The 16,889-nt window shown below is 42.9% G+C and overlaps 1 protein-coding gene across 1 annotated transcript in view; it reads left to right on the forward strand.

Annotated features, from left to right (window-relative positions):
* Positions 1-2,799: 2,799 nt before the first annotated feature.
* The window catches only part of LOC110694877, a 28,061-nt gene continuing 13,971 nt past the window's right edge, over positions 2,800-16,889 (forward strand). Inside the window, exon 1 of the mRNA XM_021872049.1 lies at positions 2,800-3,371. Within this exon, the coding sequence (XP_021727741.1) occupies positions 2,980-3,371 (392 nt within the window). The 5' untranslated portion in view covers positions 2,800-2,979. The remainder of the gene's footprint in view (positions 3,372-16,889) is intronic.

Raw genomic sequence — 16,889 nt, forward strand, 5'->3', positions numbered from 1 at the left:
CAATTATTTAATTTAATTGTTTTGTTTATTACTTTTCTTTGAAGTTACTAACGTGTGTATTTTGTTACTAGAAAGAGGTACGGGACATCAAAGTAAGTATTTTAATTGTTTTATTGATCATTCGAAATAGAAATCATGCTTAGATTATTTTATTGATTCCTAGTATCATGTTTAGGGTTAACTAAATTTCTAATATCAAGTATGTTCATTGTGATGCTTCCTATTTCTTTCATAATATCATGTTAGGGCTAAAACTTTGATCTTTGATGTTTAGTGACATGCTAGGGTTTGTTATTAATCGTGTTAGTGTCATGCCTAGGATCTTGGTAATAATATTATGCTTCAACTTGATTATTTTAATTATGATTGTTATTATTGTTATGATTATAACTTTTTATTATAATGATTATTATGTTGATGATTATTATTATTGTTGCTTGATCACACCTTTTATGCATGTTTAAAGGGAATTGGTACTTGTAATCATGCTTAATAAGATAATTAATGATCTTGTTTAGGCTAATATGATTATAATTCAAGTGATCGCAAATAATAGATTTATTTGTGCCTTAATATTCAACCAACATTGATAAACAGGTTTAGGGTAAACCTATTGATTGCATGTTAATAAAAAAGCGCACATGAATACGAGAAGAATAAAGTAGAGGCCTATTTTTAGGGCAGGTTCAATCTCTTTTAGGTTGGATTTGTACCTTCATCCTCGAACTTCCAGTCATGGTTCCAGACTATTGGAGTCAACGATCACCTAGATCGTTAAGGGGTGTAACCTTCACCCGGTGAACGGTTTACAAGTTCCTAAAATTTGTTCGCGACTCTTTTACTCTAGCTTCCTTCCCTTTGGACGCACCATGCTTAAGTGTATTATCATAGTGGAGCTCAAGTGTAGGATGACTTAAAATATTCCCTACAGCCGCGTGTCACAGGCACCACGTGGCCCGTCACTTGCTACCTGTGAGGGGAAAATGTTTTGGGGTAAAAATACCCTATTCATGTAGACCAATAAGAGAGGGCCACGTGTACAGCCAAGGCTGGTCCATTTGGGTCAATAGCCAGCTGACACGTGTCAGCCTCATATACCTTCTGGAATTGCGGCCTTAAATGCCCAATTCCCATGAAACACCGCAAAACGGCACGGCCCACCAAATCTAGGTCAAGTGACCTAAGAGAGGGCACATTTCCCAATGACCTTTTAAATAGGGAGATATCCCCCATTTTTGGGACACATTCAATCATTTATTACACCTACCCGACACTCTCTTACATTAGAGAACACTTGATCTCGGAACCCGAGAAGATCTCACCTAAATTTCCGCACCTTTTCCTACTTTCACTCAAGTACTAATTTGGTCGTCGGAGGCGAAGCTCCAACCACCCGGAGTCTACGTTGTTAAGCAGGTACATGCCGCGTTCACCAGTTTTCAAGCTGTAACTCTCCCGAGGGACAAACATACCCAAAACAAGGTGTTCTCTCTAATGTAAGAGAATGTAGGGTAGGTGTAATAAATGATTGAATGTGTCCCAAAAATGGGGGATATCTCCCTATTTATAGTGTCTTTGGGAAAGGTGCCCTCTCTTAGGTTACTTGACCTAGATTTGGTGGGCTGCGCCGTTTTGCGGCGTTATTAGGAATTGGGCCTTGAAGGTCGCAATTCTAGAGGGTATATGAGGCTGACACGTGTCAACTGACAATTGGCCCAAATGGACTTGCCTAGGCTAAACACGTGACCCTCTTTGATTGGTCCACATGAATAGGGTATTTTTACCCAAAATAGCCACCATAACCCCTACTTTGCCAATCATTCACATTTTTTTAAGTGGTGGTTTGATCAATTCAAACCACTAAGGGGGTGTTTGGTAAATGAGAATTGAGGGTGGGAATGAGATTTTTGATCCCAAATTAAAAAAAATCTCTTGTTTGTTAAATGAGATTGAGAATAAAGAAGGGAATGAGATTGGGAATAAATGGGGTGAATTCCCACCAATTTATTATCTAGGGAAGGTAGGTAATAAATGGTGGGAATGGGAATAAGTGGAAAATGACAATTTTGCCATTAATGAAAAGATTGGAGAAGAAAGATTAGTAAGGGTAATTTTGTATTTTTGTTAGTTATTCACCATCTATTCTCATCCACTATCCAAACAAAGTATTGTCATATTTTATATATTCCCAACAATAAATTCCCAATTCTATTCCCACATTTTAATCCCCAAACTTCCATTCCCACATTCCAAACGCCCCATAAAAGCTACTTAAACACTAACGCCGAACACGTCCGTAGTGGGCTGTAGTTACTTTCCAAGGAACTGCCAATTAAAAAAACATATTCATGGAACCGAGAGAGTATATGCCGTGTGGCGAAATGAGTACAACTACCAACAACTGCAGACACATGCTGGTGCGACTCAACAACTGCAAGCACACTTTCAGCGCAATTTCTATGTTACTCCTGGAGTACAATGTACATGGTGCTCCAGGTTTATAAAACTTATGTTATTTCATTGTTAACTTTTTATTATTTTAGTTTATATATATATGTTATTTTGAAATAAGTATATGTTATTTTATATTTGCATATTCTTTTTTTATATTCAACATCGATTATTTCATTGTACACCAATTTTATAAAATTCATGTTATTTTGATATAAACTTCTTATTATTTCAATTTATATACATGTTATTTTTAGATAAGTACATGTTATTTCATTCTTGTATGCTTTTTTTATACATGCTATTGAAGTATATAAGTAAATAACAAACTATTTTAGCAAAATAACACAACATTAAAAGAAAATAACATGAGGTTTAAGCAAAATAACTCTAACATAATTGGTATGGAGTACATGATCCAGGAGTATGTAATACTAATTGCACTTTGACCTTCATCCCTCTCCCCCAAATTTAATTATCAGATCATCCCACAGAAAACCCCAATTCCTCTAATTCTACCCCTTTCTCATGGAGTCCGGCAACGGCCTCCATGATCTTCTCCAGATCATAAAACAACCCGCCATAATCGAAACATTCGTCGACATTTTACTCTGTACAGTTCCGATTTGGCTAGCCGTAATGATCGGCTTGCTCATTGGTTGGTCATGGCGTCCGCGTTGGACTGGTTTAATCTTCCTCGGCTTTCGAAGCAAGCTTCGTTTCTTATGGACTGCTGCTCCACCTGGGTTCGGCGCTCGCCGGCTTTGGCTCGCGTTTACTGCGCTCTCTGCCTTTTCTGTTCTTCGAACTCTTTGGTCTTCTTTGAAGGGGAATGCTAAAAAATCTGTCGGTTCTAATTTATCATCATCTTCTAACAATTATTCTCATTTGGTGTCTGATTTGGGGCGTGAAATTTCCAAGTAAGTTTTTCTTTTGGAAAATTTTAAAGTATTATTGATTGATTGATTAATTTTTGGGAGTTTTAATTTTATTGTTTATTTTCACGGAAATGAAGAATTCCCTACAAAAATTATATGCTACTAGGACAAAAACAATCGATTTCTTTGTTTTTGTTTTATTTAAATGAACAATTTTTTTTTCTTTTTTTTTTTTTTCAAATTGGGAATTAGTATGAAGATTGTGAATTTTGGTATTTGCTGATTTAATTTGAAAATAATGGATAAGGGGTTTGCTTTAAATTTTTATTTGGAGCTCGGTTCCAGTCAAAGATTAGTTATTGAAAAATTTGCAATCTTTTGTAGATGTAGTGGTTCATTATATTATATATTATCTTAAGATTATGTTTACTCTTTCTGTGTTTGCCTCAGTAGCTGTTGTGTTAATTGTAATTTTCAAATGTTGTGTTGGTTCAATTTGGCCTACGGTACTGTTATCTCCTAACCAATTTGTTCAAATTAAGTGGGTAGTGATGATGGAAAATGTTACGAAATAAAAGTTTTGATTAGTGACAATATCTTTTAGGAGAGTACTAAAATGAAATCACCAAGTAGTTTTAGTTTTAGTGGTAGTATCCCACAGCCTTGAGGTTGTGAGATCAATGTTTGCCGAAGGCACCTTGAAGGTGGGGATCCCACATCCCTTACCCTTCTCCCTTACTCACAAGGGGTCCTTTTAGAGGTTTTCTGGCTCAGCAGGGCACCTTTCCTTACCTAAAAAAATATTCTTACCTATAAACAAACAATAGGATACAACTCTTGGTATAAGTGCTTTGAGGGTTCATACACTCTATAAGTCTTATATTCTTGAAGAGGTTTTGAAGGCAAGGTGGAACTTCTTAGGTTGTTTTGTTTCGAATGTGTGGTTAGAAGTGCTGCTGCCTTTAAAAGTGTGTACAAAAATAAGTGTGGGATGAAAGAACTACTAGATTTTGGAAGGATAAATGAATTAGTGGTAAGCTTGCAACCTATTGGTGAATTGTTGATTGGAATCATCAAGAGACATTTAAGGAAGAGCTCATGGATCCTCAAAATAGTCTCTGATTTGGGTATTTATACCCCTCCAAGTGGCTCAATGATCATGTGCCACGTGTCTCTCTAAGAGGCGTCCAAATAGACTCCCCAACACATGCCCAAAACCCAACATAGCCGCAAAACAGCGCTGCCCTAATTCCTAGGTCATCAAACCCTAGTAATGGGCACACTTTTCTAAGACCCTATAAATAGGGAGATTCCCCAAATAATTGGGGCAACGTCTTTATCATTAGGACATTTATTGCTCTCGAAAACAGAACACCTGATCTCGAAATCCGAGAAGATACTATCCGCACGTTTTATTCCGAATCTATAACTTAATCTTCGGAGGTGGACCTCCGACTATTTTAAGGGTGTTTTTTGTCCCTCGGGAGAGTTACGTCACAAAGATTGGTCCGACAGAGCTGTACTTGCAAAAACAACGGAGACTCCGGGTGGTTGGAGCTCCGCCTCCGAAGATCAAGTTAGTAACTTGCAAGAGAATAAAGAGTACGGAAATGAGAGAGAATGTAGGTGTAATAAATGATTCAATGTGTCCCCAAAATGGGGAAATATCTCCCTATTTATAGGGTCGTTGGAGAATGTGCCCCTATCTAGGTCACTTGACCTAGATTTTTGTGGGCTGCGCCGTTTTACGGCGCTTTTAGGGATTTGGGCCCTTGAAGGCCGCCATTTCAGAGGCTTATCTAAGGGGGCCACGTGTCAAGAGGATATTGGGCCACTTGGGCCATCCTGAGCTCACCACGTGGCCTCCTCTCATTGGTCCACCTGTCTAGGGCATTTTTGCCCTAAACATTTGCCCCTCACAGGGGTCACGTGCATGTCACGTGGGGCCTGTGACACGTGTCCACCTATCAGAGGTGAACAGTAACAACGGATAGTAAAATTTAAATTTCAAACGGTAATGCCCCCGTTTTAATCTTCTATAAATAGAAGTTTACCTCCCCCTTTTTCTCTCACTTCATTTTCATTTGGCTTTCTAGAGAGAGAAAGAGAGATTTTTAGAGAGAGATTCTCTGCCTCCGTCTGCGTCAAAGTTTTTCGGATTTCCGCGTGCTAACGTTGCAACAGTCGGTTCACCGTCTGTAGTTGTTTTCAGATTTATCAGAGCTAAAGTAAGGTAATCGCCTGTATTTTAGCTTTTCTCTTTTTCAACTTGTATACATTCTTTCTCCGCCTGTATACATAGTTTAGAAATAAAAATGAGTTTTTAATCCACACTCGGCATTGCCTAGGACACTCAGTCGGTCCCCCAAAACGGCATAGTCTAGAACAGGGGTGCCTTTTCTGGACTGTCAAAATCGATGTGCTCATCTCCGAATTCCTCCCTCTCTGTGTCTGTGCAGGACACTTACAGACGGCCAGCCGACGCACTATGTCATTGCCAGCCGATGAGGTTGTTCCGGATGGGGAACATGAGGATTTGGAGAAGAGCAGTTCTGAAGTAGAGGCTCCTTCTACTTCCGGGAGCTCAGGTGTACGGGAGGGAGGCGATGAGGAAGCTGCCTCCTCAAATGGATCCGGCGATGATGAAGCCGGTGAAAGATCAAGGGCCGAAACTTCTGACCAGGATAACTTTGCGTCTGACTATCAGCAAGCCGCCTAAAGTCGCTGACAACCCTAACCCTAAAAGGATTAGAATGCTGCCGGGTGACATTGCCCTATTATAGAGCGACTTTAGGGCTTTCAAAGAGAAGCACCCCTTTGGAAAGTGGTGGGATATTATCGTCCCGCCTGCTGACGCAATAATGGCATGGGACGATGACATTGATAATGCAGACCATTACTTTGTCTGCTACGAGGCGGTCATAGAAGCCGGCCTCCGGTTCCCCCTCCATATCGGGATTAGGAAAATCCTGAAAGGGTATGATCTAAGAGTTTGGCAGCTCACCCCTAACTCGTGGGTGAACATTTTGAGTTACATCGCCGCCTGTGAGCTCCAGAACATAACTCCCAGCTTCTTCGCCTTCGCTTATATGCATTACTTGAGCGCGGTCATGGGGCGTGGTACACTCTTTCCACCTTGCCCTAGTATTTGATGAGTTTGGACAAGGTGTCCAAATGGTCCGGGTGGAAAGATAAGTTTTATTTGATTTCTTCTCTAACTCTGAGACACAACCGGACACTGCGCCGGTACAACACGGAACCGACTCTTCTGGCACGAAATGCCCTCTCCCGGAGCTATCTACTAAGGCCCGGGAGCAAATAATGGAGCCGGGTTTCTTTGAAACCACTACTGAGCCCATGGGGGATGGGACTCATATTATAGTTCCAAAAAACTGGATCCCCCACCTGGACTACTTCAAGGACGAATGCTTCTTGTTCGCTTGTGGGTTAAGTCCCATGTTTCCCAAGGGTAGATCCACTTGCATCCGGAATGTTTTTGATTTTATTCTTTCATTACAAACTTTCCATAATTTCTTCTAACTTGAATTCTATTCATGCAATATGTTAATTATATGTGTGATTTAGAGATTAAAGCAGTAGAGTTGAAACAGGAGGAGCTGATCCGGAGCTTGACGACTGCAAACGATGAGGCCACCTGCCGGGCTAATGACCTTGAGTAAAAACTGAAGGATGCTTAATACCAAACTCCGGGCAGATGTCTCCCGACCGGGGGTCGAGATCGTCACTCTGCGGAACAAGCAGTCGGACGAGATCGCTCAGGAGCAAAAGCGGCTGATGGAGGAAAATGAGCGGGACAATGCAGCCCGCCTGAAGATCACTTGGAGCCTCCTATATAGACTTTGAAGTCTATAAATTTAGGTATGATTACGCCACTGAGGTGTATGACGCCCAAGTGCTGGGTGAGGCTCCTCCGCCTCGTTCGAAGACTGGGCGAGCAAGGGTATGAAGTGTCGGACACTGAGGAGCCGGCGGAGGTAGAGCGAAACGAAGGTAATCAGCGTCAAGTAGCTGCTGATGACCAATCTGAAGCCCTCCCAACCAGCCACGACCCGCAGCAGCTTCCACCTCAGCCTTAGGCGAGCCTCCCCAAATTCTGCGGCAGTATGCCAACTACTTTTCTTCGCCGGATTGTATGCCGTGTAATGTTGTATTTTTACCAACTGTGGAGTTGGGTAACAATCATTTTCTTTTGCTTCTTCCCCGGAAGTTCCGGCTCACATTTATTCTGGCCTTTGTGCTATTTTTATGAAGTATTCCGACTCAGTCGGTTATTTATATATATTTGTGTTTGTTTGAATTTTTTCAATTTGACTTTTGCGTATATTTGCAATTCTTTAATATTTTGCCTAACTTAAAAAAGCATGCGGCAATTTGCAATCCGGGTGCTCTTGCCCCTGGACGGCTGTGTGGTTGGTTTCATTTCAAATTGATTGATTGGCTTGAAAACACTTGATACTTGGAGAAGTATGAGGTGTTTTTAGGCCAATCAATCACAATGGTGATTGCCCCAAGCTTAGTGCACAGCCGGCCATTAGAACGGGTGCTTCGAGTCTCTTACTCAGACGGTAATATTTCGTCTAGGATTATTACATAGCCATTACACAAAATCTTTTGCCCCAATTGGGAGAGAGAGTGCAACTTTGGAATAAATAATCTAAGTGGGAACTTCTGCCGCCAACCGACTGATACCTCGGGGTATCCGGTATTCGGTAACTTAACCGTTTCTCGTAGATTATTCTGGTCAGACGGCTATGAGTTGACCAATTTGGTCGTTCAATTTTTGTCGTCTGCATAGGTACGTAGAACTGACGAAGAGTCTGTTCTCTGCGACGATTGCACCCGGAGGGGTGTCGCCGGACGCCATTGTCCATGTTGGGATAGGCGGTTTTATAAAATAAGCAACCATCCGGCCATTTGGCCTTTGGTCTTGTTTGAGACCGGTTGTATAGCCACTAACCGTTTTTGTACTTAGTTTTTTCAAGCTGGCCATTGGCCACGCGATATCATATTTACACTAAATGTCAATTTAGTTGGTTAAGCAATTTGTCCGTCCCAGGCGAAAGGGTAAGTATAACATTAAATTACACTAAGTATCAAACTTAGTTGATTAAGCTAGTAATCCGTCTGAGTATTACCTAGGCGGATAAATAATTATATCATTGAATCTACACTAAGTGTCAAACTTAGACAGTCAAACATAAGTTCTGTCTGAGGATAACCCAGGCGGATAAGTTATTATAAAGATAGAAAAATAATTTTGCAAACAAAGCCTGATTTCTCATTGATTGACTCACTATTTATAAAAAATTTACATTTCTCAGAAGTAGTACTTTTTTAAGTTATCTACATTCCAAGTTCTAGGTAGACGTCGACCGTCTGGAGTTTCCAGACGGTAAGTGCCATCCCTGACTTCTTCATAAATCCGGTAGGGGCCTTCCCAATTAGGAGTTAGCTTTCCAGCTTCATTGGCCCTACCAGTTGCCTCCATTTTACGTAACACAAAGTCGTCAACTTTCAAAGGACGCTTGCGCACTTTCTTGTTGTAGGCTCTGGTCATTCTCAGACGGTATATCTCATGGCGCAGGCAGCATTGCCCCTGCGTTCCGGGAGGGAGTCAAACGCTAGCCGCATGGCCTCCCAGTTTGCCTCTTCATCATAAAGCATGACTCTAAGAGTCGGCTCGTAATGTTCAATGGGCAAGAAGGCTTCAGCACCGTATACCATAAGAAATGGGGGTTCACCGGTTGCCCCTTTGGCAGTAGTCCGGATGGCCCATAGGACATGAATTAGCTCTTTTGCCTATAAGCCACCGGCTCTTTCAATTTTCTTTTTTATGCCGTCTGAGATGAGTTTGTTGAAGGCTTCAACTTGGCCGTTTGCTTGGGGTCGGCCGACTGATGCAAAACAATGTGAGATACCCTGATCTCCCAACCAAGTCTTAAGATGAGGTGTTTCAAACTGAGGGCCATTATCAAACACCATAGACATAGGTACCCCGAACCGGGTGATGATGTTCTTCCAAATGAAAGAGATGACATCCTTTATCTTGATGTTCTTGACCGGCTCAGCTTCTACCCATTTGGTGAAATAATCCACAACCACCAAAATGTAGCGCTTTCTGCGGCCTGCAGCAGGCGTATAAGGACCCAGGATATCCATGCCCCATTTAGTAAACGGGACTGGCTGTGGATTGCTGTGGATTGCCGTCAGATCAGTAGCCGGGCGGTGAATAAGTAGCCGGGCTGGCTGTGGACTGGCATTTGTCACATCTCTTCACCTACTCTTTAGCGTCTGCTTCAAGAGTGGGCCAAAAGTAATGCCGCTGACAGCTAGGGACCTGCCGCCTATATGAGAGGCACAGTATCCAGCATGCAATTCTTCAAGAACTTCTTTCCCATTTTCTGGGATAACACACTTCAATAGAGGTTTAAGGAAACCCGCCTTGAAGAGCTCTCCGTTTCTCAACTCGAAGTTTGTTGCTCGCTTTTCATGACGGCTGCTTCCTGTGGTGAATTAGGAAGTATGCCGTCTGCTAAATATGCCCGGATGCCATCCATCCAGGCAGAGCTTCGGTCCAGGATTCCAATGGGCTCTTCATATATACTTCTCTTTTCAAGAACTTCCCAAAAGACTTACCGAGGCGTATCACAGCAGGCGGACGAAGCCAATTTGGACAACGCATTCGCCTGGTTGTTATCTGACTCAGACGGAACTCCTCAAGTGTCCCGACCTCTTCTTTGAGTGCCTGAAGGTATTTGATCATAGCCGGATGAGTTGCCTCATATTTTCCCTCATACTGGCTAACGACCAACTGTGAATCAGAGTAGGCATCAATTTTAGTTGCCCTTGCTGCCTTACACATGCGAATTCCGGCTAGCAGAGCTTCATATTCCGCCTCGTTATTTGAGGCTTGAAACTTAAACCGCAGTGCATATTCAAATCTGTCCCCCTCAGGGGACTCATATATGATTCCTGCACCGCAACCGTTCTTCGTCGAGCTCCCGTCTACATACACTTTCCAAACCTGATCCATGTTATCCGGTTGAACCGGTCGTGTCATTTCAACAATGAAGTCAGCAAACGCCTGACCTTTCATTGCCTTTCTAGGTTCAAAAGTGCTTTCAAGACTTTGCATTTCAATAGCCCATTTCAGCATTCTACCGGATGATTCCAAGGTAGACATTGGCTTGAGGGGCTGATCGTTATAAATTACCACTGGATGGGCCAGAAAATACGGCTTCAACTTCTTGAAGGCCATATACAGGGCAAGGCCAAAATTTTCAACCATGGGATAGCAGAGCTCAGCATTTTTCAGAACATGGCTAATGAAATAGACCGAAAGTTGAATGCCGTCTCTCTCAGCAAGGAGAACAGAACACTGAGAGCATGATCCGAGACGGCTAGGTACATATATAATGACTCTTTGGGGCAGAGGGCTAATTGGCAAAGAGTGCAAGTGCTCTTTTAGCTTTTGGACTTTGCGCTTCCTTGACAGTGCGGGGTGACTTCATGTCAATTACCGCCTGTATCTTCTCAGGGTTAGCCTCTATCCCCCTTTGATCAATCAGGAATCCGAGAAACTTCCCAGACTCAACGCCAAAGACGCATTTCTTAGGATTTAACATAACCTTATGCCGCCTGAGGGTGGTGAAGGTTTCTCGGAGATCAGCAAGGTGATCTGCTTGCTGCTTGGATTTGACTATCATGTCATCAATGTACGCCTCCACATTCCTCCCAATTTGATTAATGAAGACCGTATTAATCATCCGTTGGAATGTAGCCGACGCATTTTTCAAGCCAAACGACATCACAGTGTAACAGAATAACCCCTGATTAGTGACGAAGGCCGTCTTCTCTTGATTTTTTTTCCACAGGGGTATCTGATAGAAGGTGGAGTAGGCATCCATGAAACTCATCAAGGCATGCCCGACTGTCGAATCGACCAAACTGTCGATCTTTGGAAGTAGGTGACTGTCCTTAGGACATGCCTTGTTGAGGTCTATGTAATCAACACACATACGCCAAGTACCATTCGGCTTCTTTACAAGCACAACATTCGCCACCCAGTCGGGAAAATTACATGGCCGAATGAACCCAGCGTCCAACAACTTTTTTACTTTGGTAGCTGCCGCCTGACTTCTCTCCTTGCCGTGATTTTTTTTTTCTTTTGCCGGATGGGCTTCTTTTTAGGATCCACGGCGAGTTTCTGGACAGCAAGATTCGGGCTAACGCCTGACATCTCCTCCACTTCAAAGGCAAAAATGTCTTTGAATTCTTTCAGCAAGAGGTGCATATCTGCACCTAATTTAGCATGAGCAGCCGTCCCAACCTTAACAGTACGCTCTGGACGGCTGTCGTCCAGAGGTAAATCAATATGGTATCTAGCTGGTTGGGGACGGAGCTCAGCAGACCGCTCCCCGGCAGTGATTGCTATTTTTTCTCTTTCTTCACCTCCACCAGCAGCGGGACCTTTGTTTTCTTCCCGGTTGCTAGTGGGGCTGTGGCGGCATCCTTGACATTGTCAAGGTCTATTGGTTCCTGCCCTTGGCTGTCTGGGGCCACAGTATCCTTGACGGCTGAGAGGTAGCACTCCCGGGCCGTCTTCTGATCCCCATTCAAGGAACCAACAGAGCCGTCATCCCTCTCATACTTGATGAGCATGAGAGAAGGGATGATTACAGCCTTGGCTTTGTTGAGGGTGGGACGGCCCAGAATAATGTTATAGGCGGTCAGCTCCTCAACGACCAACGACCAGGTGTCGTCCTTTTCCTTTCTCACCCAGCCGGATTGGTAAATCAACCCTTCCGACTGGGTAAACGATTCCACCCCCAAAGCCAACCAAGGGGTGGGTAACCGGATGCATGCTGCTGACGTTGTATTTCAGCTTCGATGAGCTGCCGGTGTCAATAAGGATTCGTCCAACCAGCTGGTTGGCAACCTTACATTCAATGACAACCGGGTCGTCATGCGGATGGCGAACGCTGCCCTTGTCCTTCTGAGTAGTGATCAGAACGTCTGGAAAGGAGGAGCTAGCAGCTAGCAGACGCCTGCTCATCATCATCTTTGTCCATCTTTCGAAGATGGCTCTTGATGCCCCGGATGGTAGGGCCACCGCATGAGAACCCGCCTGCTATGGTGTAGACCGGCTCCTTACAATTCAATTAGATAAGTTTTATAAGTATAATGGGGAACAGCGGATCCCTTTTGTTTCAATATTTCATTTCAACTACTAGCAGGATGGGGTGTCTTAGACGACTGCCCTGGATTCTTCTTATTAGTCCCTTTGGACTTGGAGATATAGGACTTTAACATCCCTTTGTCAGGCGGTCCAACGCCCGTTGAAGGCTGAAGCAGTCGTTGGTATCATGGCCAACTTCCTCATGGTATTGGCAGAATTTATTTTTGTTCCTTGATTGAATGAAACTTTTCATTGGATTCGACTTCTCTAGGGACAGCCGGTCCTTGATCTCCATGAGGATGGAGTTGCAGTCCTTGTTAAACTCGTACTTAGGAACGTACAGTTTAAATTCTTTCTTCTTCTTCTGAGACGGCTGGTCAGAATCACTAACCGCCCAGACTTCTTTTATTTTCTTGCTCTCTTCCTTCTTTTTGGCCGGCTGAGCAGGCCGGCTGTCTTTCTGTTGCTCAAGTCAAGACTTGTTTTCTTAGCAGGGATGTTCATCGAGAAGTTGGAAGCAAACAGGAAGACAAACTTCCTGAAACTATCAATGGACCCGGCTAGCAGGTTGCCAAACCATTGTTGGGCAATGCCCTTCAATGTGGCCGGGAAGCATCGACACCAAGTGGCATAATCCAACCCTTGTAAGTTCATGAGGTTGGTGTGAGCCATAAGGTGATCTTCCGGGTTGGAGGTACCGTCATAGGTGCCTACCAACACATTTTTAACCTTGGCCGGCTATGCCGCCTCGGTTATCTCCCGGGTGAACGCAGAAGGTTGTTCACCCAGGCGGAGCAGGCGAAGGTGCCAGAGGTTGGATGTTGTTGTATGCCGCCTGGCCTCCAAAAAGCGCCAGCTGCATGAAATAAGGGGAATACTGACCGTAGACCTGAGAAGGTACATACAACGCAGTCCCAATCATCTGAGGGCCAGAATGGACGGTATTACCGCCTGTTTGGATCTCATGCAAGGAAGGTACATTCCCTGCAGAAGTGTTGTAGTGTTGTTGAAGTTGTCTGGAAAGTTCGACGTAGAAGCCGACTCAGACAACTGCTGATTTCTCTTGCGGGTGATGATCTCCCGAGCGTCAAGAGTTGATTTTTTGCTTCCCACCGGCTGTTGAGTCCGGCGGGGATTGTTGGCATTCCTCTTAGGCAGAAGAATTTTGGACCAATCAATGGTCCCGGCTGCCTTCTCCTTTGGATGAGGAGTTGGTTGCCGATCTCTGATTGACTTCCCCTTCTCCAGAGGAGTCTTTTTTGTCGATTGACCCCTACTTAGGCCAACCCGGCTCTTAGAGATCAGATCTTTAATTTCACCCTTGAATCTTGTCATGAACTTCATGAGTTCGTCTCGGGTGACAGGAGTTGGTCCACTGGCCGTATGGGTTTCCCCTTTCGACTGCCTGGGGGTCGATTTGTTCTCGCCTGGCCGGCACCCCGCTCTAGAGTGTCTCTGGGCCGGATGCGCTTGGTTATTAGAGAGCCATCACCGGCTATATAAGTTTCAACCTGAGGATCTTCATCCTTTTGGTTTGTGAAAACTTCCGGGTCGTCACCCAGACGCTTAGGAGGTGGTACAAACTCTTGAACTATCTTTGAGGTACTCTCCCCACAGACGGCGCCAAATGTTTTGGGTGTTTTTTGTCCCTCGGGAGAATTACGTCACAAAGATTGGTCCGGCTGAGCTGTACTTGCGAAAACAACGGAGACTCCGGGTGGTTGGAGCTCCGCCTCCGAAGATCAAGTTAGTAACTTGCAAGAGAATAAAGAGTACGAAAATTTAGGTGGGGATCTGCTTGGATTTCAAGCTCAGGTGTTTATCTGATGCGAGAGAATGTAGGTGTAATAAATGATTCAATGTGTCCCCAAAATGGGGAAATATCTCCCTATTTATAGGGTTGTTGGAGAATGTGCCTCTATCTAGGTCACTTGACCTAGATTTTACAGCGCTTCTAGGGATTTGGGCCCTTGAAGGCTGCAATTTCAGAGGCTTATCTAAGGGGGCCACGTGTCAAGAGGATATTGGGCCACTTGGGCCATCCTGAGCTCACCACGTGGCCTCCTCTCATTGGTCCACCTGTCTAGGGCACTTTTGCCCTAAACACCGACCATTCGGAGCGCTCCGTTCATTTTGCAAGTACAGGCGCCCTTGTCGGATGTAGTCTTCGAGCCGTAACTTTCCCAAGGGAGATAAAAGCACCCAAACAGTCTCAATACTCTCAAACAGTGGAGTGAAAGACGATTATTTTTTTTTAATCATATGGCTGAAATGAGCGATAGAAGCTTTTTTATGTAAAGATCAAGTGTGAGCCAATTAGTCAGGGGTTCCTTTCGTTTTAGGATTTTATTGTTACCTCGAGATGTAAGAACAAGTCCATGAAAAATAAGAATGAGATAAGCGATAAAGAAAATAAACAATGAACACAAGAATTTATGTGGTTCGGTCAAATTAGACCTACATCCACGGGTAGGGGATTCGAGAGCTTCTTCACTATAATGGAGAAAGAACGAGAGAATAATATAAGGAGTCCTAAATCTAATGGCTTAGAAGGTATGATCTAATTCATCAATTAAAGAGTCCTTTTATAAAACAAAAAAACCCTAATAAAAACCCTAAGTTGTTCCCCTGGTATACTTAAATAGCCGTCATAGAAAAGATAAAATTTTAGGAACTATCCCATAAATTATCCTAGGGGCGAGCTATAGCTCGCAACCTCTTCGCGACTTTCCAGCTACACCAGGTCTTCATAAAATGGCCATAACTTTCTCGTATTAGGCCTATGACCTACTGTTAGAAAGCTTTTGAACCAAGCTATCACCTCCAACTTGAATCGCCTCAAAATAACTTGTAGTTTAAGAGATATCTGCATTCAAAGTCACCCCTACTAGATTTCGAGTCACAATTAAACATGAGGGATGGAGAATTGGAGAGGCTCTTATGGATGGAAAAAATAATAATTTAACAACTAAAGAATATCTAGGGAAATGACGATTGGATATTGATTACATCCTGGTTCATCCCTATACATTTTTTCAGTGTTGTCATTTTCTTTTTGGGGAATGGATAGAGTTTTGCTTGAGTGCATCTCCAATCATTTAGATGTAATGTGAGAGAGGAAGTAGAATGAATGTGTGGTAGCAAAGTTTCAGGCCTATAGGGTTTATCACAGGAATCATACAAAGACAAATAAATGGAGGTGGTGAAGCTGAGGTGGGTGGTTCCTTCCATTGTTGTTAGAATCGCAATCCGGATTGTAAGATCGTGCGATCATACGATCCAATTTTAAACAAACGATTCTGTTCGGGTGTGGAATTGCTGGCAAGCAGGATTGGATCGATCACAGGATTATACATGATTGGACGATCCTGTTTTTCACTTGGATTATTATTGGATTGTACAGATAGGTCAAGATTGAACATAATCATGTAGGATCGGTTAGAATTGAGTAGGATCGAATAAAATGAGCCTAAAGCAATCAAACTTTTCGCTAAGCCTAGAAAATTACCATCTAACTACTTAAACTATAAATTTTATAACGTTTATAGGTTAAAAAAATGTGTATCTAGTTATGTAGCAACCATTTTACTACTCCTTTTATCAATTTTGTAGGATCTTACGATTTTACAATCCAATTTTACTGATTCGATCCTACTCCCCTCATCGATCCAATGTGGGATCCCGATCTTGGCAACCTTGGTTCCTTCAACTTTGGTAAAGGTTATTGGACTTGCATTAGGTAGGGGGTGAGATGGAAGGCCAGGCACGGTGTTGACAGGATGCTCATCGGGTAGGGTTCAAACTGGTACAACATTCAAGTGGCTTCAGAGATGCAATCAGAGTATATAGCAATTGAAAGCGGCGAGTAGGGCTTCTTGAAAAATAATTTGAAGCATTGTTGTGGTGACTGGTTCTAGACAAAAATTAAAAAGATACTTGACTGCTCTTTCCAAAAAAAAAATAAAAAAGACGAGGATACTTGACCACGTTTTCTACTTTTGAATTAATAGCTATCCCTTGTTATGGTGTTAATAAATTTGGAAAACTAGCTAAAGAACGTAAAAGACAGTTTCTTGATATATACGAAGATGAAAATCAACATGTCTATATTAATCGGTTCTATTAATTTTTAGATACGAGCTTGGATGTTCATTCACTTTCACTTTTTGGTTCTGTTATGGGAGTTATTATTGAATGCTAAAGTTAGTAAATATGTAGTGTTGAAGTTAACATGTTATGCTATAGATATAACATATGAACGCTTCTTTTACATGTTTTGAGTAACCTGTCTAAAGTAGGAATTGGTGGTACTTCTAATGAAACTCATCATAATGATATTCTCTCATATTGTTGTTAAGTGC

This window comes from Chenopodium quinoa, unplaced genomic scaffold (genome assembly GCF_001683475.1).
Source record: "Chenopodium quinoa cultivar QQ74 unplaced genomic scaffold, ASM168347v1, whole genome shotgun sequence".
Classification (NCBI taxonomy): Eukaryota; Viridiplantae; Streptophyta; class Magnoliopsida; order Caryophyllales; family Amaranthaceae; genus Chenopodium; species Chenopodium quinoa.